The sequence below is a fragment of the Asterias rubens genome, chromosome 6 (genome assembly GCF_902459465.1).
Source record: "Asterias rubens chromosome 6, eAstRub1.3, whole genome shotgun sequence".
Classification (NCBI taxonomy): domain Eukaryota; kingdom Metazoa; phylum Echinodermata; class Asteroidea; order Forcipulatida; family Asteriidae; genus Asterias; species Asterias rubens.
The window spans coordinates 13,152,695-13,179,483 of record NC_047067.1 but is presented as its reverse complement, the minus strand read 5'-3'; the positions used below and the strand labels follow the sequence as shown (position 1 = coordinate 13,179,483).

The following is a 26,789-nucleotide window of genomic DNA, read 5'->3' as shown; positions in this document are numbered from 1 at the left end:
AGCCTTGTACACATTTTTGTACAAAATTTGATAAGTGCACAAGGCCTTGTACACATTTTTTTACAAAATTTGACAAGTTCACAAGGCTATAGCCTTGTACACATTTTTTTACAAAATTTGACAAGTGCACAAGGCTATTAGCCTTGTACACATTTTTGGGCAAAATTTGACAAGTTCACAAGGCTAAAGCCTTGGACACATTTTTGTGAAAAATTTGACAAGTTCACAAGGCTATAGCCTTGTACACATTTTAGCGCAAAATTTGACAAGTTCACAAGGCCTTGTACACAGTTTTGTGCGAAGTTTGATAAGTTCACAAGTTCACATGCCTAGTACACATTTATGTGCAAAATTTGACAAGTTCACAAGGCTATAGCCTTGTACACATTTTTGTACAAAATTTGACAAGTGCACAAGGCTATTAAGCCTTGTACACATTTTTGGGAAAAATTTGACAAGTTCACAAGGCTATAGCCTTGGACACATTTTTGTAAAAAATTTGACAAGTTCACAAGGCCTTGTACACAGTTTTGTGCGAAGTTTGATAAGTTCACAAGTTCACATGCCTAGTACACATTTATATGCAAAATTTGACAAGTTCACATTTTTGTGCAAAATTTGACAAGTTCACACGTTACACATTTTTGTGCGAAATTTGACAAGTTCACATGCCTTGTACATATTTTTGTAAAAAAATTTGACAAGTTCACAAGGCTATATAGCCTAGTACACATTTATGTGCAAAATTTGACAAGTTCACAAGGCTAGCCTTGTACACATTTTTGGGCAAAATTTGACAAGTTCACAAGGCTATAGCCTTGTACAAATTTTTGTGCAAAATTTGACAAGTTCACAAGGCCTTGTACACATTTTTGTACAAAATTTGACAAGTGCACAAGGCTATTAGCCTTGTACACATTTTTGGGCAAAATTTGACAAGTTCACAAGGCTATATAGCCTTGTACACATTTTAGCGCAAAATTTGACAAGTTCACAAGGCCTTGTACACACTTTTGTGCGAAGTTTGATAAGTTCACAAGTTCACATGCCTAGTACACATTTATGTGCAAAATTTGACAAGTTCACAAAGCCTTGTACACATTTTTGTGCAAAATTTGACAAGTGCACATTTTTGTGCAAAATTTGACAAGTTCACACGTTACACATTTTTGTGCGAAATTTGACAAGTTCACATGCCTTGTACATATTTTTGTATAAATCTTGACAAGTTCACAAGGCTATAGCCTAGTACACATTAATGTGCAAAATTTGACAAGTTCACAAGGCTATATAGCCTAGTACACATTTATGTGCAAAATTTGACAAGTTCACAAGGCTAGCCTTGGACACATTTTTGTGAAAAAAATTGACAAGTTCACAAGGCCTTGTACACATTTTTGTGCGAAGTTTGATAAGTTCACAAGGATATAGCCTTGTACACATTTTTGTGCAAAATTTGACAAGTTCACAAGGCCTTGTACACATTTTTGTGCGAAATTTGATAAGTTCACAAGGACACATTTTTGTGAAAAAATTTGACAAGTTCACAAGGCTATATAGCCTAGTACACATTTATGTGCAAAATTTGACAAAATTTACCTAAATTTTGGGGTTGAAGTTTGATTGAATTGCTGGTTTGTTTTTTTCAAACTTGACTTGTGGTCACATACAGTGCAAATACCTTGACATTAGGCTATGTTGTATAGTTTAATCAATAAGGCACTGCTCTGGTATTTGACATAAAAAATATAATTGATTGAATACATTATAATACAAGGTGATTTATTGAAAATGATGCCAACTCAAAAAGGTTCTCAAGATGTCTGCCTTCCTGCTTAAGACTGTGTCCAAATTACAAAAGCCGCTTGATCGTCCCATGGAGTGTTGAGAAAAAGCTGCAGCATACAGACACAGCCTAACATGTTAAAAGATTGTCTTGGGAACTAACTGAAACTATAAATAACAAGAAACTTGTTGAGTTTACCCTGTTAAAAAAAATTTAAAAAAACTACACATACTTTACATAGATTTGGAAGAACAAAAACAAGAAGTTTTCAAGTTTAAATGTGAAAGCTAGTTTCCATAGAACTTCCTATGTTTTTTTTCAGCTTTTGACCTATTTGTCAAATATTAACACTTCCCAAACAATATCTCATACCCGGGTTAAAAATTGAATAAAACTCCATCAATAGAGTCTATTTGCCCTTGTCCATAAAACCTCTCAAATATAAGCTAATACAACTGAAATATAATACAAAGTAATATCCTTTAAAAAGTCTACCACCAGCACTGATCAAACTGCACCGAAAGTTATTTTAAAAAACATTTACACACAATTTTGAGAAGTCAACTTGTTCCTTTAATACTAAAAGTTTTCCCAGGTCATTCTCGGCAAATAAGGAAACAATTTAAGCATCACATAATATATTTTGTATGAGCTTTAAATCTTTTCAAAACAGTTCTTCAGTTTCACTTCAAGCAACTGTTCGTTTGTGTGAAGCCAAATGTCACCACTTCACTGGACCAGCATTCAAATTTGCTGCAGCTTTTCGTAGAATTCTACAGTTTCGGCTACTCCACTCAATTGACTGCGATTTCGCATGGCTCCTAAAACGAACGCCTAAGCTTCTTTGCTACATAAATTCTCAAGCCTCAAATTGTTGATGAATGGTTTCAAATAAATAGGCAAAAATCCCTTGAATACATCTGCATGAAAGTGAAACAGTCTGCTTGTTTGCCGAAAATGACCAAAACAACCTAAAAATCAAATAAAAACTCTTTAAAATTCATTTATTAATCGAATCATTTTTCTGTACACTTTCGTTACTCCAACATCTTTGACATTTACCAGTTTGTCAGCACACAGTAAGTTAATATAATAACGAAACAAAACTTATTTTCTGACAGTGTAAAATATTTTTAGAAGGGGGTCAAAAGGATTGTTTGATCTATCATTCTTGAATGACAGGTATTACATTTCATTTCAATGTTTTTATTTCGGAAGGTTGTCTTCAGAAGTGAAAACACTGGTTTTATTTAAATGTGAGGTAGATCAATGCTCATATCCTTATAAGGAAGGTTTTAGAAGTGGGATACAAATTCAAGGCATTTCAAGTCAATTTTGTTGGGTCACTTTTTTCCCAAAGGGTAATGGTTTTTGTTCTCCATTTCATTATTGCGGGCTGAATCATTTCATTATGAGCTGAATCCACATTGAGATCCTTTTAAATTTCATTGAAATTTCAAAAACAAACTCACAGAATATCAAGATGCTGTTTTTTATTATTTACAATTCCCTTTTTTTTTTTTCATTTCACTAAAAGTTTTTAGAGAACTCATGAATTGTACAACTCGGATATATTAAGTACAAATTAAACGAACTTACAAATCAGGTTATTATTACAACATCATGTTAATATCTGTGAAGTCCATAACATGACATTGTCATTGTCGTTACTATGACATTGTCGCCATCATGACATCGGTGACATTCTCTATACCCCCAGGTAGTACTGTAGCAGGATCTAACATGGCAGCTGGCTCTATATAAAGCACTCCTTTAGGATGAAAAGACAAGTTATTAAAAGTGCATTATAAAATGGAAATTGAAATAAAACATGAAAACAAGTCCGGCCTGATACTTCATGAAGGCAATGAAAGCGATTGCCTCCATTCCAATCCCCTTGCCCTGGTCATTGCCTTTGTGCCCTTCGGTAGAAATTTTCAGTCTCCTCATAGTGGATCATTATAACCATAATGCATTTCATACAGATGGTTTCAAATGCTTTTCAAAGACCAACTCCACTTTGGCAATGTGCTCCTTTAAAACCCAGGTACATTGTGGATTCCAGGGGTGAGAGTAATTACTAACGAAAAAGTCTGAAATGGCATTTCTACTGTTTGGTTACCCCCTGGTGTTATAGATTCCAAGAGGCTTTTAGAAAGTATCCAAAGCACCAGAGAAGTAGACAAATGAGCAGTTTTTCTTTGTTTGTGGACAAAAATATTGTCTGATTTTCTTCACCAGGCCGACATAAAAAGACTAAATTCAGCCAAAAGACTCAACAATCTCATCCTTGGTTTTCCCTGAGATCTTACCTGCTATACAAGCAGTCATGAAACATGCTGTGGTGCCAGAAATCAAAGCTCTTAATGCAACTGATGCAATATCTCCTTTCCTTTGCGGAGCCATAGAAGTGAGAGCTGCCATCATGATCCCAACGGAACCGAGGTTGGCGAAACCACAAAGGGCATACGTTGTTATCACCTCTGAACGAGCCTGTAAACAGTTCAAGAAAATGAGAAAAATAATAATAATAAGTTCAGGATGTTATCAAACAGGCATTATATTTGGTCCTTAGAAAAAAAGTAGGAAAGCTGTGTTGAGTGTAAGGGAGGACTTATATCTACATTTAAAGCCATTATACACTTTCGGTACACAAAAGAAGAAAAAAGTTCACAGATTTAAAAAAAATCTTACAGGGTTTACAGAAGGTAATGGTGAAAGACTTCTCTTGAAATATTATCCCATGAAATGCTTTACTTTTTGAGAAAACATTAAAACAATATAAATTCTCGATAGCGAGAATTACGGATTTAAGTGATACTTGTGTGGATCATTATATTCTACTTTTAAAACCTCTTTCTAATCATATGCATTTTATAACAAACGGTTTACAAACGCTTTTCAAAGACCAAATCGACCGATCCAAGGCAACGTGTTCCTATAAGTAAGCCCTAGAATTGATATCAAGTCAGAGACAATACAAAACTCTCCCACAGATTTTTTATCAAACTCGCAATCCAACTGTGATCGTAGGCTAATGTAAAGGTTAATCCACAAGAGGGCGCTACTTCAGGCAAAAATGTGTCATGCAATACATGTATATAAAAAAACAGTGCACTCATTTGAATAAGAAAGGTTTGCCCCGGGTTCATAATTCAAAACGTAGTCCAACATATCTTACACGGAATACTGTATGCTACAGCGCCAGAGCGTCACGAACATGTGCAGTATATAAGAAGCTACGATTCCAGACTTGGAACCAAGTCTAGGCGAACCCTGCATCTCACACTATACAGGGTTCACGCTTCGAGTAGCCCTGACCATCTATGCCTCCCCTTCACCACTCAGCACAAACCTTCAGCTTTCAAAGATGGAGATCACTTGGTTGTTGCTCAAATGCAAAACTTCTTCAAGCAGGGAGTAAAGAAATCAAGATACCACATCAAATCAGGTTTGCTAAACTTGTTGACAATTTTAATATATTTTGCTTCAAATTGGAAGAAACTCAAAGGGTTAATACAACAGTGGTGTTCATGAATATACTATGAATACAATCATTTCATTTTTGAAATATATTAATTGAGCTCACCAAACGAATAAAATATGGGATTCTCATTCATTAAAAATATCTACATAAAATGTCTTATAAAAATATCAGTGATGTACAGGTACATACAATTGACCTTTGACTTTCGAACCTTTGACCTCAAAGTAAAAACAATTAAAGGGAATAATTTATTATAATTTAAGACACAGGAGGCATTGAAAAGATTCTTGTTTGATTGGACAGATGCCACCTTTAAGGGGAAAAAAATCAACATTATATACAAATAAAACTAGTCAGACTTGCGAATAGTAAGATCAGAACAGTTTTGAAAAATCAAATCAGTTAACTAAAATTGCATCTTTATCACTCTTATTTAAAATCTTAATTTAGTGGCCATATTTACACTTCGCACACATATCTTTTTTTCTTCATCATCAACAATTAGTTACATTGACCCTCAAATGAATACATTGCATAAAAAAAATTTAAATCTGCAAAAACAGTTTTTTTTTAAATTTGTGATTAACAGTTAACAAAGAACCTTAATCTCAGTAGAAAAAAACAATACTGTTAAAATAATCTCATAGAATTCAATAAATGTTTTTCCTTGTTTGTAAGCCAAACAACTACACATATCTTAGGAAAAACAATAGGCTGTGTAACTCTCGCACTTATAAAAGGAAACAAAAAAACCTTTTAAAATCCAATTCACACACAAATCTTGAAAAGAAAAAATACCCTGGGCAATGTGCTGTAATTACAAGTTCAATTTTGTATAACACTAATAATTTGTTAACATCGACACAAAACCAAAACTTGGGATGAGGATGGTTATTCTTGAGAAACCCAGTTTGACAATCCTACCTGAATTTGTGCAACCGTAAAAAAAAAAAAAAAAATCTGGTTGGGATTAACTTGGTAATAAAAGATTGAATATACGCACAAGACTTTCACAGCATGTATGAACACAAATTTTCTTTTTTCACATAAGGAAGACAAATATAAACCCGATTACTGAATTGAATTGGCAAAACTCTCTGCCACTGCACCAAACTATTTGTATCTTTAGCAAACATTTTTTAGTAACTTAATATTATAACCCCCCATACGAGGAGAAGAACTCCTTTAAAATGCTAGTATTGTTTAAACAGGTGAAACAAAGTTCAACACGCACCGGGGAAAAAAATAATTACAAAATTGCAAATTATTTACGATATGGAATGCTTGAGCAAATACTGAAGTGATAAAAACAATCTATTTAATTACAACGTGTCTCGACAAATAATGAGCCTCAACAAATCCCCTGTACCTTGCAAAGCCCACCCATTCTATGGATTAGTTTTGGAAGACAGTGTAATATAGAACATCTTTGTATAAAGAAATCTTTAAATTATTATTGACTTTCTTAAAAATACTACGTGCAGCTGTTGGTGTTTTGCAGAAGAAAAACAAACAACACTTGTTTCATACTCATTGCAACATCATCAACATTATCATTTTTTCAAAACATTTTAAACTTATCTGGTTTGTAAATTGTTCACAAACAAATGAAGCCTTATTTGAAACTGGATTGATATGTTGATGTTGAGGGTGAGAGAGTTCGTACCACCAATTATGAAGGTGGACATGTTTCATGCAAGGTGTGTTTTAACAAAATGCTTATATTTGAGAATAAGGGAAGCCGAGGTAAACTATCAAGAACCAGGCCTCGGCAGGTTTAAACCACTAGTTGAAAACCGATTCAACACACTTTGATTCCCATTCATAAATACTTTTTCAGTCAAAAACATCAACACTTTTTGGTCAAACAGTAAAATAAACGCAAAAATTGTTATTGTTCGATGATTTCTTATAACACAACACCCCTCCAGCTATGAAATGGTAAGGCCCAGTCAACGTCCTCAGGTCAACAACTCCTTATAAGGGAATGCTGTGCCCGTCACGCCTATCGCATGATGCGGCACAACTGTTTCAGCCGTTGCTCTCGACCAATAGAAATGAAGAAACTGTCTGTTAAGAAAAGGTGCATTGCTAAAGCAGATGTCTTACCACTAGACCACCGATCTAGCGCAGCTAGAGGAAGTTGGAATGCTATGTGTTAGCAGCGGGTACTGCATCGCTTTTAATCAATAAATTTAAGAATGCATGCCACACATGCATTGAGTGTACATGTAGTAGGGTGATCACAATCTCTTACTTAACAACGCAAAAGCTTGCCCAGAATCATGTAACATCCCAACCGTTTCTATAGTCTTAGGAATTAAAACTTCAAGCGGAAACTTAAACGAGTCAATACACCAGACAATAGACAAATACATCTCGCAACGTCATATTGCTGACCCTGCCCTGACATGGTGACGATGGACCCTTTTCATGGAATATATGTAAATTGTACATAGCGAGTGCGCACTCTCATTTTGGTTGGCAAAATGAGGGAACATCGCGCTGTTTTGTACATGGTTAATGGCTGCGTGATGCAGACGTGATTGTGCGACTGCTTAGTGAACAACTCTATGGCGCTTGCCAACCAACAGGGTCTGTACGCATGCGTGAATGTAATAAGCATATTTCATGAAAATGGTCCATTCAACTCCCAAGCTTAAACTCCTTTATGATCCTGCAGATGGTGGTGAGCCTGTTTCATTTCTATCATATAGTTGGTGTAGTCAGATTAGAGACGGGAGAAATTCCACCAGGCATTATGGTCGAACCTAGGAAGTTTTCAGTCGGGGGCACGTACAGAACACCTGAAAATAAGAAAATTTGTTGACCATTGATATTGGTAATTTGGGGCTTTGAGGGTGAAACAGGTTAAAATTACATAGAATTTACATTTATTTAAGATGGAAATATTTCACTACAAAACGACTACATTATAAATTTCATAATCAGTAAGATTTCAGAATAAATATAAATGATGTCCCTAACTGATTTTTTTTTTATCCCTAACAGTCCTGAATAATAACTTTATCTAAATAAAACAAACAGTAATAATTGTAAATAACTAATTCCTCACTATTGACAAACTTAAGATTATTTTAAATAGCAAAAATTCTCTCTCAACACTAACATATCTCTATTTTCTTCATTCCTACTAAATATTTTTCTTAATAAACTATACTGCTACAGTAGTCGGTCATTTGTATAGTTTACTCAATGTCAATCAGACAACAAAGGTCAAAAATGTGATGGTCTACTACCGAACCAGACACTTCAAGCCCAAACTCAAACTAGGTTTCTAAAACTTTCTCATCAAATAGTTTTACTTTTAGAACAACCTAATAAGGGGCTGGAAGGTAAGTATTGAACAAGTGTAGAATATTTTAAACATCAAATCACATTGACCAGACAAGGAATATCATTTTTGAGAGGGCAAGGCCATTTTTCATTTTTGAGAGGGCAAGGCCATTTTTCATTTTTGAGAGGGCAAGGCCATTTTTCATTTTTGAGAGGGCAAGGCCATTTTTCATTTTTGAGAGGGCAAGGCCATTTTTCATTTTGAAAGGGCACTCCCATTCGAAAGTCTATGGAAACTTTTGAAAGGGGCACCAAGGCCAAGACCAGGGCAACGGAGGGCATGATTTCAGTGGGCTCAGTGAAATTCAAAGCCTGCAATCAATGTTACACTTTTTGTGGTCCATTTTATGAACAGCAATTTGAAAACCACTGATGAACATATTTGGCACTTGCTGTGTCAATGAAAAGTGCTTGAGTTTGTCGAATACAAAATCTGCAAAGAGTTACTCAATATTTGTATTTATTGTTCATTTTGGTGTCTTTGTAAAAAAAAAAGTGTACCCCTTATCGTGGCTGTGCACTTACGAGTTTTCATAATGATCTATTTATTTGTTAATATAAACATGTTACTTTTAATGTTCCATTTATAAGTTTATTTTCGTAGTTTTTGCAAACTGAATGTTTGTATTGTGTTTGTTATCTGGAAAAAAATGGCAGGACAACAAATAATAACAAAACTAGTTGTCTTTTGTTTTATTTTCATGTCACTTGTTCAGAGTAGTGCCTTATTTTAAAGACACTGGACACTATTGGTAATTGTTAAAGACCAGTCTTCTCACTTGGTGTATCTCAACATAAGCATAAAATAACAATCCTGTGAAAATATGAGCTCAATTGGTCATCGAAGTAGGGAGATAATAATAAAGGAAAAAACACCCTTTGTCACGCAAAGTTGTGTGCTTTCAGATGCTTGATTTCAAGACCTCCAAATCTAATTCTGAGGTCTTACTTCTTTCACTAAGACTACACGTACATTACTTCAGAGGGGGCTGTTTCTCACAATGTTTTATGCTATCAACAGCTCCCCACTACTCGTTACCAAATAAGCTCATCATTTTTTAAGCTAATAATTGTTTTGAGTAATTTCCAAGTGTCCACTGCCTTTAAAAACCATGTCTCGTGTATCATACATTTAGCTATCTAAAGAGCGTTTTCAAGGTTCAATTGAGTGAACCACTCATTTTGCAATTGCTAGAGCAAGCCTTGAAGAAGGGGAACTTCTATGAGGCCAAATTAAATTTGACTGGAACTTTACAAAGGGCGCCACAGAAAAGTTTCAAGGAATACTATTGTTTATTTTAATAGCTTCCCTCCTAAGTAATTAGTAATTCAATCACACAAACTTCTCAATCCTTCTAACATTTTTATTTTGAATTGCTTCTGCTTGAATTGTTCTGCCATCTTTTCACTAATTATGATTTCATTGTATTGTCTCTAACCTATATTATGAATCTTGAATCAGAGTAGCTGGTATGTGTTATGTTCACTGTCCTTTGGTTTGCGTGTCTGTGTGCTTGTTTTAAAGGCAGTGGAAACTATTGGTAATTACCCAAAATAATGTTTAGCATAAAAACTTACTAGGTAACAAGCAATGGAGAGCTGTTGATAGTATAAAACATTGTGAGAAACGGCTCTCTCTGAAGTAACATAGTTTTCGAGAAAGAAGTAATTTTCAACGAATTTGATTTCTTCCATTATTATCTCGCAACCTTGACAACCAACTGAGTTCAAAGTTTTTTTATGCATATATGTTAAGATACACCAAGTGAGAAGACTGGTTTTTGACAATTACCAATAGTGTCCAGTGTCTTTAGTTATTTGTTTGCATGTCTGACTGTTTTTTACAAGTTTCTGCTTATCAAAACAGCCCCACACTCTATTTACATTAATCCTGCTTACTGCTACTTTTTTCTATTTTTGCTTTACCCCATAGTTACATGTACTTAATGTAAAAAGAAAATTACTTAAAAAAAATTAATTTGTATCTGAATAAGCTATTCGATGCTAAATTTTAATATTGTCTGGTACAATGAAGTGCTTGATCACAAGTTACCACTTGAATTTGACTTCCTCGGACTATCAAGACACTCGCTATGTCACATGATTAGGGGCAAGCTTTTGCTGAGCAAGACGAACACCCATACACAATTCTGAATGGATGTGTGGCGCAATGGTACCAGGGTTTGCTCATCTGGAGGGTGCTATACAAAAAACTTGCCTAAACCATTTGACATAGCAACTGTCTCTATAGTCTAAGGAATTATAACAAATAAATGTAAGCGGTACATTGTGACTAAAGTAATTCATTGTACCAGACGTTCTTCAAATCTAACTCGCAAATGGCTAATTGAATTGAAAAGTACTTCGACAATCTAAGTTACTTACCAGCAATACAAGCCGTCATAAAACACGCTATCGTACCAGCCACTAGGGAGCGAATGGCGACGGCCGCAAAGTCGCCCCTCCTCGAGGGCGCCATGGGTGTCAACCCACCCAACTGGATCCCTATGGAGCTCAGATTGGCGAACCCACAGAGGGCGTATGTCGCAATAACTTCGGAACGATCCTAATTAGGAGGTTAAGCAAGAAAGGAAGGGATGCTTTGTGCTAGTTAGCATGCTACATTGCAGGAGAGGGTGGGGTAGCAGTAGGAGAGGGTTGTGTTAGAGAAGGGGAGTAAGAGTGCATGCAACTACATCTAAATAAAGCCTGGTTCATACTTCCTGCGAATGCGAGGCGATTTTTGCCAACTCATGGCTGTTTTCACAGCGAATGCTTCGCAGGAGTTGGGCACGGATATTTGTAAGTCAACTGATGCAAATTATTCTTTGTGAATTTGTGTTGACGTCACATGGCTGTTTTTCGCAGCAAATGTTTCGCAGGAGTTGAGCACAAGTCAACCGATGCAAATTATTCGTTGGGAATTTGTGACCTCAAAATGCATATCACATTCGCATTCGCAGGAATTAGCTCCATTAACCATCCTAAACACCTAATAATCCAACAGCATATTTTGTCTGATTTGTTTGACTGCACTAGTTAGTGAAGTAAAATTACACATTACACAGGATCATGCACACTACCATCACCAAAGTGCTACAGATAGGATGCGGACTTAACCACAGGCTATTGGATATTGTATACATGTGGATCGAAGGAAGGATAAAGGAGTTAAAGATAGCAAGTTAAGCAAAATAAAAACGTAGGTAGGTGCTAGTGTTAGATTTGTTTTGAAGAAAAGGGCTGCCATTATCAAAAATAATACCCAAGTTAAAAATTAACTAATCTACAAAAGACATGCACAATCAACAGAAAAAAAGCTGTTTCAAATATGAACAAGCAGTTCCACAAAATCAACGAGAGACTTTTGAGGACCCTGGGTGCAAGCAAAATATTTATGGGCATGCAAACAGAAGTCGGATATACCTGTTTAAAAAAACATTCCATTGTGTATCGTGCGCAGTGCATGCACTCACCGCGCGCAACAAAGAGAGACAAAGGGTACTGGAAATCATGCTCAGGAGTCTCCCTTATTTCTGCCAATAGACCAATTCGATGAAACAAAATTGGAAGCCCCTTCTATTGAAAAGTTAGCAACTGCTGTGTCTTTGTGCATTATCTAGGCACTGAAGACACCGCTGCAAATGGCGTGCGGTGCTCAATACTTGCGCGCTCGGTGCTCGCCCGTATGGTGTATATTGTTTACTGCATGGAAGCCAAGTCACAGACTCCGACATGCCATGGCCAATGTTCAAGCCAAGGTTTTGGCCAATTGATAATAATTTTAAAAAACATTTTCTCAAAAGAGAAAAAGAAATCCTGAGACTTTAAATGAGACCATCCACTGTCTTTACTTGGTCAAGTCATGGTTTTGTATTGCGATATCAATGTTTCCCAAAACCAAGTTATACAATTAATCCTGCCTTTCAGCATAGCCAAGTTTAGGAAATGCCAAGGTGGTTAAGAGAGGTTAGCGGAATGCTGCAAAGTAGAAAAAAACCTACCGATAATGATATTTCGTCTGTCCCACGATGCGAGATGTACTCTGCAAGTCGCTCATAGGCCACAAACTCATTCAAAAATGTTTTGGTTCCGATGAGTTCAGCTACCACCCGACAATCCTGAGTTTCTACTCCCATCAGGAAGGCGATGGGAATGAACAAATACGAGCAGATCAGCTGGAAAAAAATTAAAATAAATCGCAATTTGTAATTTTTTCACATGACACACTTGAGCCTTGTCTAAAAGGCGAAAAATTTGAGCAGACTCTGGCAAAGGAAAGTCTCTTCAGGGTATAAAATTATGCAAGCCGCCTCCAATTACAAAAGATACATGGAAGGAGAAACGCAAAAATATTGAACGGTATATTTAGTTCACAAAATGTCTCTTCTGGAATGAAATTCAGCTCTCACACTTCAATTAATTATGAGGAACTTCCTCAGGCTAGTCACAAGCAATACCAAAGCTCCTGATATACGATGTACAGCCTCAAATCCTACTTAAACTTGCAATCTTTTTCAGCCCATAACATTACAAGTTTCATCATTTTCTAGAAGTTAATCATTTAAACTATGAGCTTTTGAGTTTTTAGCGACTTCTCACAATTACGTCAGTTTTCCAAAATTAGATTATGCTTCTAGAAAACTTGTAGTAAGTGACTCATTCATAAAAACAGATTACGGGGTCAATGAAAGGTCAAGCATAAATTATCTCTTGCAGTTTGAGTGCGCGTGGCACGGTACATGTTTACACTATGGTATTATAACACTTGTTATCACTAAATCTACTGCCCAATCTATTTAGAAAGTTTCAATTCACATTTAAAGACACTGGAAACTATTGGTAATTTGTCAAAGACTAGTCTTCACAGTTGGTGTACATGTATCTCAACATTTGCATAAAATAACAAACCTGTGCAAATTTGAGCTCAATCAGTCGTCGAAGTTGCGAGATAATAATGAAAGAAAAAACACCCTTGTCACACGAAATTGTGCGCTTTCAGATGCTTGATTTTGTGACCTCAAATTATAAATCTGAGGTCTCGAAATCAAATTTGTGGAAAATTTCTACTTTCTCGAAAACTACATTACTTCAGAGGGAGCCGTTTCTTACACTGTTATATACTTTTAACCTCTCCCCATTAATCGTCACCACGAGAGGTTTGATGCTAATAATTATTTTGAGTAATTACCAATAGTGCCCACTGCCTTTAAAAAAAAGTATTTCTACCTCAAAGCTCAGTCCATCAATGCCAACGAGAACCCCGAGGTATCCCAGAATGCCATTGAAGAGAGCTAGAAGAGCCAAGAACGCGATAAGGTTAGCTCCGATGTTCAAGGCCAACATGACCGCAGTGGATGCTCCAGAAGAGGCAGCCTCGATAACATTCCTCTCCTCACTGAATAAAAAACAAAACACAAAAGCCGAGGAAAGTTAATAACTTTCACCCGATGTATTTCGAGAGAGTTAAATTTGTGATTCAAGGGGGGAATTTTTTTTTCAAGCGAACAGAACAATATTTTGAGGAAGCAATTTTGAGATTTTATTTTGAGGGAACAAAAATGATGATCTGAAGGAATGAGGTTGTTTTCTTCCGAGGGAACAAAGTGTTTTTTTTTTTTCAAGGGAACTTGATAATTTATATGGGGAACAACGTCCTTTTGTGTTTTCTTTTTTGCCTGTCCGTTATGGCCTTGTCACACGAGGCAACTTTTGCAGGCGACTTCGAGGCAATCAACTGCAGTGCATGCTACAAGATCACTGTGGTAACATTGTCTTTACGATCCACAAAAGAAAAATCTTAACAATCAAATTGGAATGCCTTTTCTTCTTGGAGATTGCTTGGAACTGGTTGCCCAGAAATTGCCTCGTGTGACATGGCCCTTAGGGTCTCATAATGAGCCTGTTCACAGCAAACAAAAAATGAATAAACCAGAAATAAAATCAACATTTTCATGAATTGGGAGGGTGCTGAGCTCAAGGAGTCAAACCAACATTACAGGTTGTATTTACTTAACCTTAAATACTGGTACTTTGGAATTATGGCAACCACATATCCAGGGGTGTGGCCTTGCCGATTGGCACCGACCAGTACTCATATTGTTTTGACCCAATTCAGTAGACGTCACAGTACCACAATAAATCTTGGTGGCATCACAGCGAACAACTTCGTTCAGTTATTTTGCATGGCAAAATATTTAGACTGGAAATGTTTGGACCAAACTGAATTCTACATGTAGCACTATACATGTATCATTTCTAGTTGCAACCTTGAAATCTTCAATATATTTTTGAACTTTGCACAAGAATTCTAAGAACGCAGTGTGGATCGACAGTGAATACTTTTGTGGAAACCTTTCGCCTCTAATGTAATCCCTCCACCTTCCCCCGCCCCCCCCTCCATATTCATTGTTCGCCCCTTGCTTTTTCTGTGTGCTTTCTGCCTCTCTCCCTCTCTCTCTCTCTATTTATGTATTTTCAAAAGACTGATTTTGTTACACTTGTATGCCTGTTTGTGTGTGTTGTGTTGTGCTGCAGTATGTACCTTCAAAAAAGACTCTCTTATGGTAAAATGTTCAGGCCATCATTTATACTTTGCATATTAATTTTCGGTGGAATCAAATCTAGAGTTCATGTACTTTTGTTGTTCAATCAGTTCAAAATACCCAGAATCTCATCTACGAACAATCTTTCTTCCAAAGAACACTGAAAGTATGGAATAATCTGCAATCAATCCCTCATAGATTCCAAATCCCACCAAGTCTTCAAAAGCAAATACATTTACAATTTAAACACCAAAACGAATGAGACGATGCTCTACTGTATGGAACGCCAAAGAGGCATTTAATCATCGGTGGTGGTCCTATGCGATCGGTGATCAACTTTAGCGAGCGGTGATAAAACACGATCGGTGGTCCATTTTAGCGATCGGTCATGCAAATTCATGATCGGTGATGGTATATAGCGATCGGTCATGCATATTCACGACCGTTGATGGCTTTTTGCAATCGGTGGTCAACTTTAGTGATCGGTGGTGGCTTTTTGCAATCGGTCAACTTTAGCGATCCGTGGTGGCTTTTTGCAATCGGTCAACATTAGGGATCGGTGGTGGCTTTTTGCAGTTGGTCAACTTTAGGAATCGGTGATGGCTTTTTGCATGCAGTCAACTTCAGGGATCGGTGATGGCTTTTTGCATGCGGTCAACTTTAGTGATCGGTGGTGGCTTTTTGCAATCATTCAACTTTAGTGATCGGTGGTGGCTTTTTGCAATCGGTCAAATTTAGGGATCGGTGATGGCTTTTTGCAATCGGTCAACTTAAGGGATCGGAGGTGGCTTTTTGCAATCAGTCAACTTTAGGGATCGGTGGTGGCTTTTTGCAATCGGTCAACTTTTGCAACCGGTGATGGGATTTTGGGATATCCAAATTTTGCGTCCGGTCGGTGCAGGCCTACTTCAAAACCTATGATTGTGTAGATTGTGGATATTAGTTGTTGTTATTTTCTAGTTCACACCACCATGGAGGAATAAATTACACTCACCAGCGGGTTGACTGACATGCCAAACATTTTTAGAAGAGTACCATTTTATAACTATGTAAGGGGGAACGCAACAAACATCAAATTAATCAGCTCTTTCTAAAAAGATAATAATAATAATAACAAATGGGTAGGAGAGGGTGTGGAAGGGTTATCTATGTCCCACAATTGGTTGTCGTCTTCCGGAAATGGTAGGGACTTTTCGTTTTCGACGACGGACGGTTCTGCGACGGTTGTTCAGCTAAACGTTGTCGTTTTCAGCACAACGAAGATTCATCCCAAGTACTGTCGTAGAAATTGAGGGACGACCGTCCTCAAAGCCGACGCATGCGCAGATGACGCCAAATGTCATCTTTACCGTCGCAGAACCATCCGTCATCGAAAACGGAAAGTCCCTGGTGTATGCCGGGGAAATACAAATATTTATATTCAGTGAAGGGAAATGTTTTTGAACAAGAGTCTCTACCGATAGTTTTGTGTGTAAGGGGAAATCTGAAATCATACAAGTAGCCCTGTGTAAACAGACCCGGAGGTGAGAACATTATGACCACACAAAAACCGTTTTGATGGAAAACACATATTATGTGCATCATGAATGTGATGGACAAACACAGACCGGGACGCACTCAACACGTTTTATAAAAGGCTAGGTAAAATATTATACAAATATTTCCTTGTAATAAACGGAGAGGCACGTATTAATTGAATCCAAAGCGAAAAACGTATTGTATAAAGTTCTTAATTTAGGGGGGGGGGGGTGTATAAAGTATAAAGATAAAAGAGTTAAATCTTATATAAAAGTGAAGCTTTAAAATAAGCTTTACTCTAAACGTAATTTTGTTTTAAATTATTAATTAATTAACCTTGTGATCTTCATTTGCATATTTAATTAGTAAATCTTAGTAGAGCGCCATATCTCAAGAAGTATACTTCCGGGTCAACCGGAAGTTGGCCCATTTTTTGTTTCAGTTATACTACACAATCAATCTTCATTTTTTGTTTCAGTTATAGGCTCCTTTCAAATTTTTACTTTGGAAAACCGTGACCCCATGTTGACCTCTATTTTCGGGTCAACCTGAATTGGGACCAGATCTCAAGACCTATACAACCTATTTCAAACTTGTTCCAGTTTCCGCGACCCCATGTTGACCTCTACTTCCGGGTCAACCGGAAGTGGGACCATATTTCAAGAACTATAAAACCGATTTTCAAACCCTTTTTTACTTAGAGACTCTTTGAGCATTAAGGATTAACCTTAACAAAATTTGGCCCCCATATTGACCTAGCTCTACTTCCAGGTCAACCGGAAGTGGGACAATATCCCAAGAACTTCACAACCTATGTTCAAACCTTTTTTCAGTTATAGCCTAACAAACAATACAGTATCGGGCCAATGGTGGCATGTACCGGCGTCGAGTTTCGTAACGGTGCCGTTAATTATGATGATGATATTGAGCCAGAATTGGGACAGTGCTGGCCTTCTTCCGGTCAAGCGTTATGTCCTTGCTAGTAAAGTGCCCACACTGGGCCAATGTCGGTTTTATAGAGGCAAACTATTTTAGTTAGGACGGAGGTTTGCCTGTCTTGGCCAATATTGGTTTTGTGCGGCACAACGTTTCGGCAAAATTATGAACCTTTAATGGGCCAATGCTGGTTTTGTAGCGGTGCACCATTTTGGGAAAGTGGTAGAAAACCTGCAGTGGTCCAATACTGGTTTTGTGGCACACCATTTGGGAAAACAGGCAGAAAACCTCTCATTGAGCCAATACTGCTTTTGTAGCTGCACACCATTTTTTGTCAAAATGGTGTCATTATAGAAAACCTTTTCGGGGCCAATCATGCCTATACTGGCTTTGGCAAAACGGTAAAGAAATATGTTCTAATGACTAAACCGACTTGATATTTAAAAAGGAATTAGCCCATGCAAGTTATTTATTGAAGCTGGGGTGGATTTCACAAAGAGGTAAGACTAGTCTTATCTCGAGTTAGGAAGAGTTAATAGTCCTAACTTAGGACTAGCCATACGTTTCTTATATCTCCAAGGACTATGTCCTAAGTTAGGACTAGGCCTAACTCTCTGTGAAATCGACCCCTGATGGTACCGGCATTTTGAGAAACCGAATACTATTAATAAAACAAAATTCTAAAATTAATACCTCCTTTTTTAGTTTATTGGTTTTTACATAGCATTTTTAATTTGATTTATTCATTGCTGCTGTTTTTTCATTTTTTATGTTTTGTGTTTATCATGGACAACTACACTTTATTGTAATGAACTTTTTTATTGCAAAGTAATTACATTTAAATTTAATATATTTAATATACTTTTTGCATTTTTATTTTATTAATAAAAACTTACGAGTTAAAATGCTGGTTGAATTTTCGTCTGATAATGAAAGTTTTACTTTCTGTCATCTGTCTACTGGTTTGTTGGCGGAACACCATTTTGGCAAAATGGTAGAAAACCTCTATTGCGCCAACACTGGTTTTTTAGCTGCACCATAGACACTCTTTTCTGGGCCAATACTTTTTTTTTAGCGCCACGCCATTTTGACAAAATGGTATAGACAACTTTTTCTGGGCCAATACTGGTTTCGAAGTGGCACACCATTTTGGCAAATAATGGTATAAAACAACTTTTTTGTGCCAATACTGATTTGGTAACGGCCACCATTGGGCCGGCATTGAACCGACATTGGTCATAATATGCAATTTTCAAGGCAGGGTGTCAAAGCTGTGGCACAGGATGTCTTAAGATTGTCGAAACAATTAAAAAATGACAAAGTAATGTAATTTGTTGAGATTTGTTTTGCTATAAAATCTCCCCCAAAATTGTAGATATTAATAAATCTTGATTGCAATAATGTAATAATTTGAAATAACTGATTGCCCAATGTATGTATGTTATCTGGGTATAAAATGGTACTCTTCTAAAAATGTTTGGCAAGTCAGTCAACCCGCTGGTGAGTGTAATTTATTCCTCCACGGTGGTGTGAACTAGAAAATAACAACAATTAATATCCACAATCTACACAATCATAGGTTTTGAAGTAGGCCTGCACCGACCGGACGCAAAATTCGGATATCCCAAAATTCCATCACCGGTTGCAAAAGTTGACCGATTGCAAAAAGCCACCACCGATCCCTAAAGTTGACTGATTGCAAAAAGCCACCACCGATCCCTGAAGTTGACCGATTGATTAATTAATAATTTAAAACAAAATTAAGTTTAGAGTAAAGCTTATTTTAAAGCTTCACTTTTATATAAGATTTAACTCTTTTATACACCCCCCCCCCCCCCCCCTAAATTAAGAACTTTATATAGTACGTTTTTCGCTTTGGATTCAATTAATACGTGCCTCTCCGTTTATTACAAGGAAATATTTGTATAATACTTTACCTAGCCTTTTATGAAACGTGTTGAGTGCGTCCCGGTCTGTGTTTGTCCATCACATTCATGATGCACATAATATGTGTTTTCCATCAAAACGGTTTTTGTGTGGTCATAATGTTCTCACCTCCGGGTCTGTTTACACAGGGCTACTTGTATGATTTCAGATTTCCCCTTACACACAAAACTATCGGTAGAGACTCTTGTTCAAAAACATTTCCCTTCACTGAATATAAATATTTGTATTTCCCCGGCATACACCAATTCCGGAAGACGACAACCAATTGTGGGACATAGATAACCCTTCCACACCCTCTCCTCCCCATTTGTTATTATTATTATTATCTTTTTAGAAAGAGCTGATTAATTTGATGTTTGTTGCGTTCCCCCTTACATAGTTATAAAATGGTACTCTTCTACAAATGTTTGGCAAGTCAGTCAACCCGCTGGTGAGTGTAATTTATTCCTCCATGGTGGTGTGAACTAGAAAATAACAACAACTCATATCCACAATCTACACAATCATAGGTTTTGAAGTAGGCCTGCACCGACCGGACGCAAAATTTGGATATCCCAAAATCCCATCACCGGTTGCAAAATGTGACCGATTGCAAAAAGCCACCACCGTTCCCTAAAGTTGACTGATTGCAAAAAGCCACCTCCGATCCCTTAAGTTGACCGATTGCAAAAACCATCAGCGATCCCTAAAGTTGACCGATTGCAAAAAGCCACCACCGATCACTAAAGTTGACCGATTGCAAAAAGCCACCACCGATCACTAAAGTTGACCGATTGCAAAAAGCCACCACCGATCACTAAAGTTGACCACCGATTGCAAAAATCCATCAACGGTCGTGAATATGCATGACCGATCGCTATATACCATCACCGATCATGAATATGCATGACCGATCGCTAAAATGGACCACCGATCGTGTTTTATCACCGCTCGCTAAAGTTGATCACCGATCGCATAGGACCACCACCGATGACAAATTTGATCACCGGTTGCAAAAGACCATCACCGATGATTAAATGCCTCTTTGGCGTTCCATACTACTGACCTCCTTGTCAAGCTCCCCAGCGGAAGTTACAGGAGGACAACTACCAAGTTGTTCATTTACATTTTATTATACCTGTTTATGTGTGCTGTGTTTTCATTTTAGCCCTGGAGAAAGACTCTCCTACGGTCAAAATGTCAGGCCATCAACTATATGTTGCATATATAAATCTTAATTCGGTAAAATCAAATGTAGAGTACATGTACTTTTGTTGAAGTATTCTACCATGACCCTGATTTCAAGTGTACACTATGGTGGTTTCAGATAAATCTACAATGGAACAATTTTACCAATGCAATAACCTTGGCCTGATTTTGTGCTCATTGTGTAATATGCTTCTAATAGGCATGGGATCAACAGCTGGTGCCAATGTCATCGGGTCAGACCGTGACTAAACACAAACAATATGGTGGTCAGTATGTACAAGGCATGATATTTGGTCCTTGGGGAAAAATTAGGGACATTTTATTTAGTGCAAGGGATGATCTATATAATGTACACATGAGAAAGGTTTCATAAACCTTTTGGGCTATTGCATGTAACAACAATGTTGATCATTTTCCCGAGGGAAAAAGACCCGTATATTGGATTGAAGTAGAAAAAAATATGTCTACATACTTTTAAAATCCAGATACATGTAGGCCTGTGTTTTGGAAAATCACAGCAACATTGAAGAAGAAACCTTGTCAGCATTAAAACTATGTCCAATGTACCCAGGCCATCAGAACCATAGGCATACATGTTCTTAAATGTGAGCAATGTTTAGGTAGCTTTGGAAACAATAATGGGGTGAAAATAACCAGCGGCACCTACAGCAATTGCCGGGTGGGATTTCAAACCATGACATCTGCATTGCTACAGCTGACTACCAAGTTAGCCAGGTGACCGAATGGGTAAAAACAAACTTAAAAACCAACATCTACTAATCTAGGTTAGTTTATAAAAAGGTTTCATGCATGAACTGTACTCCCCAAAACCCCACTACCATGTCCCTTCTGACAAAACACTTACCCTTTTGGGAGCTTAACTTGAGCTGCTGTCCTGGTCTGTGAAATCTCAGTCTCTGGGTAGAACAGCTTAGCAATGGCTAGAGCAGCGGGTGCCGACATCACCGAAGCTGATAGAAGATGAGAAGCGCTGATTCCAAACGAGATATACGCACCGAGAACGCTACCAGCGATGGTCGCAAAACCGCCAGTCATGACGGCGTGAAGCTCTGATCGCGTCATTTTAGGAAGGTATGGTCGAATAAGGAGGGGAGCTTCAGACTGCAAAGTTTTTAAAAAGAGAAAGAAAAGAAATTATAAATTCTGAAATATTTAGCAGTATTGACAAAACAGTGATTTGAAACTACTACTTGGCGACCTGTCTAACCATGGACAAGATTGGGTGAAATCGAAATTTAGTCGAAAACTGGAGAGCAAAATCCTATTGGTCTACGGGGATGAAGCTCTTATGAAGAATTGTAATTTTTTTAATTTCCGGGGTTTAGAGGTAAAGTGTGTCTCAAGCCAAAAATGCTCATCAGGTTGGTGTTTTTATCCAGTTTTATTGGCATTAATCAACTGAGAATATGTCTATTCCCCCTGGACAGGATGCCAATCTATCGCAGGCTAGTTAGGTGTTCGGGCAACAGCCCGAACAACTCATTGATTTTGTTCGTTTTTTTTTTTTTTTTTTTTTTTTTTTTTTTTGGTTTTTCTTATTCTTCTCGCTGTCGATTGTCCGCAAGAAAAAGCATAGGTGCAAAGCTTGCATTAAGTTGAAACTTTGCACACAGGTAGACAATAACCAGTAGATGATACAAAAGTTGTTACGTCACGATGACGTCATCAGTTGACGAGATACACTAATTCAAAGTTTATTATTTCAAAAAATCATAACTTTTGATCTACATGAGGGATTTTTACAATCAATACATCATCGGAAAGGGCATTAAAAACTCCGTAAACGCCTCACAGACATGACCACATTTTGATTTTGTCTTCCGGCTCAAAAGAGAGGTTGAAAAATTCGAAATTCACGTCTGAAAAACAACGTAAATCCCCCGTTGGTATGTGCATAAACATGTAGTGTATTAGCTGTGCGGGAGAGTCACGCTCCAGTGATCATCCATAGAGCGCGAAAAAACTTCATGTAGAATAGTCTTCATTCAAGACGTTTAACTTTTTGACCTTGTCTTCTGGTTCAAATCGAATTTATTGTATATTATCTACGACCGTACTGCGTTGATATGACCGGTTCCCGTCCGATCACTGAAGTTAAGCAAAATCGGGCTTGGTCAGTACTTTGATGGGAGACCAATTGGCGACCAAATTTTGTATTATTTATTTTTTTATTTTATTTTTTCTTCTCCTATTAGCTTCGTTTTTAGTCTGTTTTCAAGTCGTTTTCAACTAACATTTCTCCTCCGGTTAGTTAGTCTCTTCTCCAGTCGTCATTATGCATAAGTTCCTATGCTTATGCCCTCAACCACAAAAGCTATTTTGACAATCTACATCAAATGAAAGGGCTTTACGTACGTAGTCTGTTTTCAAGGGGTTTTCAACAAACATTTCCTTTCCGGTTAGTTAGTCTCTTCTCCAGTTTTCCACAAAAGCTATTTTGACAATCTACATCATATGAAAGGGCTTTACGTATGTATGTAGTGCCTTTAGAATGCTTTGAATGCTTTGAAAAAGGCGTTAACTAATGGCTTTTAGGCTGAAATGTACACATTAATGCTTGTGTATAGTCGCGTTCAAGGCGTTTTCATAAATACATTTCCCTCTTTTAATAAGTTAGTCTCTTCCACAGTCGTCAGTATTTAATAAGTTCATATTTCCTCAACCACAAAAGCTATTTTGTCAATCTTTACATCATACGAAAGAGCTTTACGTACTTCATAAAAATGGAGATGTTGGTGACCTTCTCTTGACCTTTTGACTTGTCTTAAGCAAGGCTATGAAATGAACAATTTGCTAGGTGCGTCCAGTAAGCACAAAATCGACCGTTAAGCAGCTCTATGAAGTTGGGCCCTGCTCTAGCAGCGGTAAGAGATCTGCTCCAGCAGTGCAAACCTTGTAGGATCAAATCCCACCAGTTTTATAAAACACATTGTGTTAGGATTAAAGGGGTTAAGTTTTGATTTTAAAAAAAAAATAGATATGTACACCGAACAAGTGTTTGTAAATATACAACCACTACATGTAAAGTTTTTCTTTATACATCTTTTTCGAAAGAGCCATATACCTGGAGATACTCGTGTAGTGGTTAAGAAATGTCAGTTTTAGATGTGGTAGGCAACCATTATAGAGGGAAACCCCAAACAATCACGTAGGGTCTGAACAATCAATCCACACGATTCAAGCCTTCGTCCCTAGATTTTAACTGGGGTGCACTACAAGTTCACATGCTAAAATTTTCACCTAGTTTGTATTTGTTAATTATTCGTGTTTGGAGCATTATCAAGGGTTCCAACAGCCGGTGTGGGCGTTTTTTATTGTCATTTATGAGCTAGCAACTATTAGTGCAACTTTTGACATTACAAATAATATTAGCTCCCCGTTTAACTGTTTACATCTGTTTTCATAAATACACAAGTCATCAATAAAAACTTAATATTTGTTTTAATGACTTGTATATTTATGAAAACAGATGTAAACAGTTAAGTGGGGAGCTAATAGTTGCTAGCTCATAAATGACAATAAAAAAACGTCCACACCGGCTGTTGGAACCTTAACAATGCTCCAAACATGAGTAATTTATAAATACAAACTAAGGTGAACATTTTAATAATATTATCTGCGCAATTATATCAATCTGAAAAGTACAAATCAGTACTTGCAGTAAGTGGAATAATTATGCCAAACAGCAGTGCAAGATGAAATTCGAATTAACTCTAGTTTGTAGAACGGAGACCTAATTATAATTTTCATTAATTTTTTTAGCATGAATACACTAAATGTCAGGTCAGGCGTTTAGTAAAAACAAATTCTTACGATATTGGCCAAGAGCTAAGCTATTTCTTTATTCCTTACGTTTCCTGACATTTTGTTCAAAGATCATTTCGACAAGCGTAATTACACCGACCGAATTCAAAAGTTAAGGAGTCTCGAAACGGCCTGAATTGTGCACCACTGCATGAAAACGGCTTTGATCTGTACCCATCATTTTTCATCTTTTGGCATCGGCTCGGAAATGCGCCCAACGTTTCCCATACTTTTTGGAAGCGTCTGGGATAAGCACGGACCGTACCACTTCTCAATGCTTACTTTATTGTACAATGCCTGGAAAATTGCTAGAATCATATGAAAGGGCCTCACGTATTCCACAAAAATGGGTATGTTGGTGACCTTCTCTTGACTTTTTGACCTTTTTAAACTGGAAGAGGCTGTAAAATGCTTTGAAAAGGCAGTATTTAAAGGCTTTTAGGTTGAAATGTACACTTTTTGATGCTTTTTTTTATAAAATTATTACACATCGAGAAAACTGTTTGGTTTTGATTTCTTTGTAATTTGACGAGCTATTAACAATACTTGTTTCATTTATTCAAACACTGACCCAACAATAGCCGAACACCTAGTGTTTGTTTCTACAAACACTATATCTATTTAATTTTTTTTTTTTCTTCTCCTATAAATAGCTTCGTGTTTAGTCTATTTTCAAGGCGTTTTCAACTAACATTTATTTTCCGGTTAGTTAGTCTCTTCTTCAGTCGTCATTATGCATAAGGCTCCAACCACAAAAGCTATTTTGACAATCTACATCATATGAAAGGGCTTTACGTACGTAGTCTGTTTTCAAGGCGTTTTCAACAAACATTTCCCTTCCGGTTAGTTAGTCTCTTCTCCAGTCGTCATTATTCATCAGTTCACATTTCCTCGACCACAAAAGCTATTTTGACAATCTATACATCATATGAAAGGGCCTCACGTACTTCACAAAAATGGGTATGTTGGTGACCTTATCTTGACCTTTTGACCTTTTTACACCGGAAGTGCCCGTAAAATGCTTTGAAAGGGCATTTAAAGGCTTTTAGGTTGAAATGTACACTTTTTGATGCTTTACCATAAAATTATTACACATCAAGAAAACTGTTTGGTTTTGATTTCTTTGCAATTTGACGAGCTATCAACAACACTTTTTTTCATTGATTCAAACAGTGACCCAACAATAGCCGAACACCTAGTGTTTGTTTCTACAAACACTATATCTAGTTCAATTTGTTCTTATTAGTGGGAAAAAACATTTATGATTAAGTACCTTGCTCATTGAAACAAGTATCCCAACTGACCAAGCCAGGATTCGAACCCACATTCTGTAAATTATAGAACTTGCGTCCACAACCCTAGACCGCTCAGCCACTACCCCCACTTCAGACTCTTTATATATCACCACATAACAAATGTTAAGTCTTTGGTCTCTGTGATGGCAAGATAAGATGATGTCTCTCAAGACAATCTGCAGGCTCAAGAAAAATCCTAAATACAGGAACAAAATTCTGAGAATACTGTAAGAGGCCTGGTCTACACTCAACTCACCAATCACAGGCCTAGTCTACACTCAACTGACCAATCACAGGCCTGGTCTACACTCACCTGACCAATGAAGATATTTCCAGCCGCATTCAATGACTCTGATGCTGATGTATGCATCGTTTTCTGCATAAGCCACGCCAACTTTGCAATGACAACTTGCATAACCCCAAGGTAGTAGAAGACAGAGATACATGCACTAAAATATATTACAACTGGTAAAACCTGAAAAGAATAATGATACAAATGGGGCTTGTTAGTATGGGTCCCCACTTTTTTCTAAATCTGAAACCTCCCAGCTTTTACAATTCAGCACAAAAAAACAATAAACAAAATCAGTGAAAGCTTCGGAGTGCGAAGCCTGTTTACAAACATTTATGTTTGGCTTTGGAAGCCCTACTCTACAATCTGGGCTAATCCATATGATTTGAAATTCATTTTCTAATAAAATTGATCTTACTAGAGTGGGATTCGAACCAACGACTTCCAAAATTAACGTGTCGGCGTTCTACCAACCAACTTAGGGCTAGAAAGCTCAGTTGGTAGAGCTCTGGCACGTTAATCCGGAGTTTGTTGGTTCGAATCCCACTCTGGTCAATTTTCTTTGTTCAACCCCCAAAAATCATTTAAAATTTACCCAGTCAGTTTCCCTTGT

At 37.2% G+C, this 26,789-nt stretch overlaps 1 protein-coding gene across 3 annotated transcripts in view; it reads right to left on the bottom strand.

Annotated features, from left to right (window-relative positions):
• Nucleotides 1-1,522: 1,522 nt before the first annotated feature.
• LOC117291491 (solute carrier family 28 member 3-like) overlaps nucleotides 1,523-26,789 on the bottom strand; it is a 45,645-nt gene continuing 20,378 nt past the window's right edge. For 2 of the 3 annotated variants that reach the window (XM_033773229.1, XM_033773230.1), the window contains exons 6-11: nucleotides 26,198-26,359; nucleotides 21,630-21,886; nucleotides 13,860-14,028; nucleotides 12,635-12,808; nucleotides 4,099-4,279; nucleotides 1,523-3,557 (exon numbers count right to left, since the gene is read on the bottom strand). In XM_033773229.1, the coding sequence (XP_033629120.1) occupies nucleotides 3,457-3,557; nucleotides 4,099-4,279; nucleotides 12,635-12,808; nucleotides 13,860-14,028; nucleotides 21,630-21,886; nucleotides 26,198-26,359 (1,044 nt within the window). In that variant the 3' untranslated portion in view covers nucleotides 1,523-3,456. The remainder of the gene's footprint in view (nucleotides 3,558-4,098; nucleotides 4,280-12,634; nucleotides 12,809-13,859; nucleotides 14,029-21,629; nucleotides 21,887-26,197; nucleotides 26,360-26,789) is intronic. The other variant, XR_004519156.1, reaches the window with a different exon arrangement.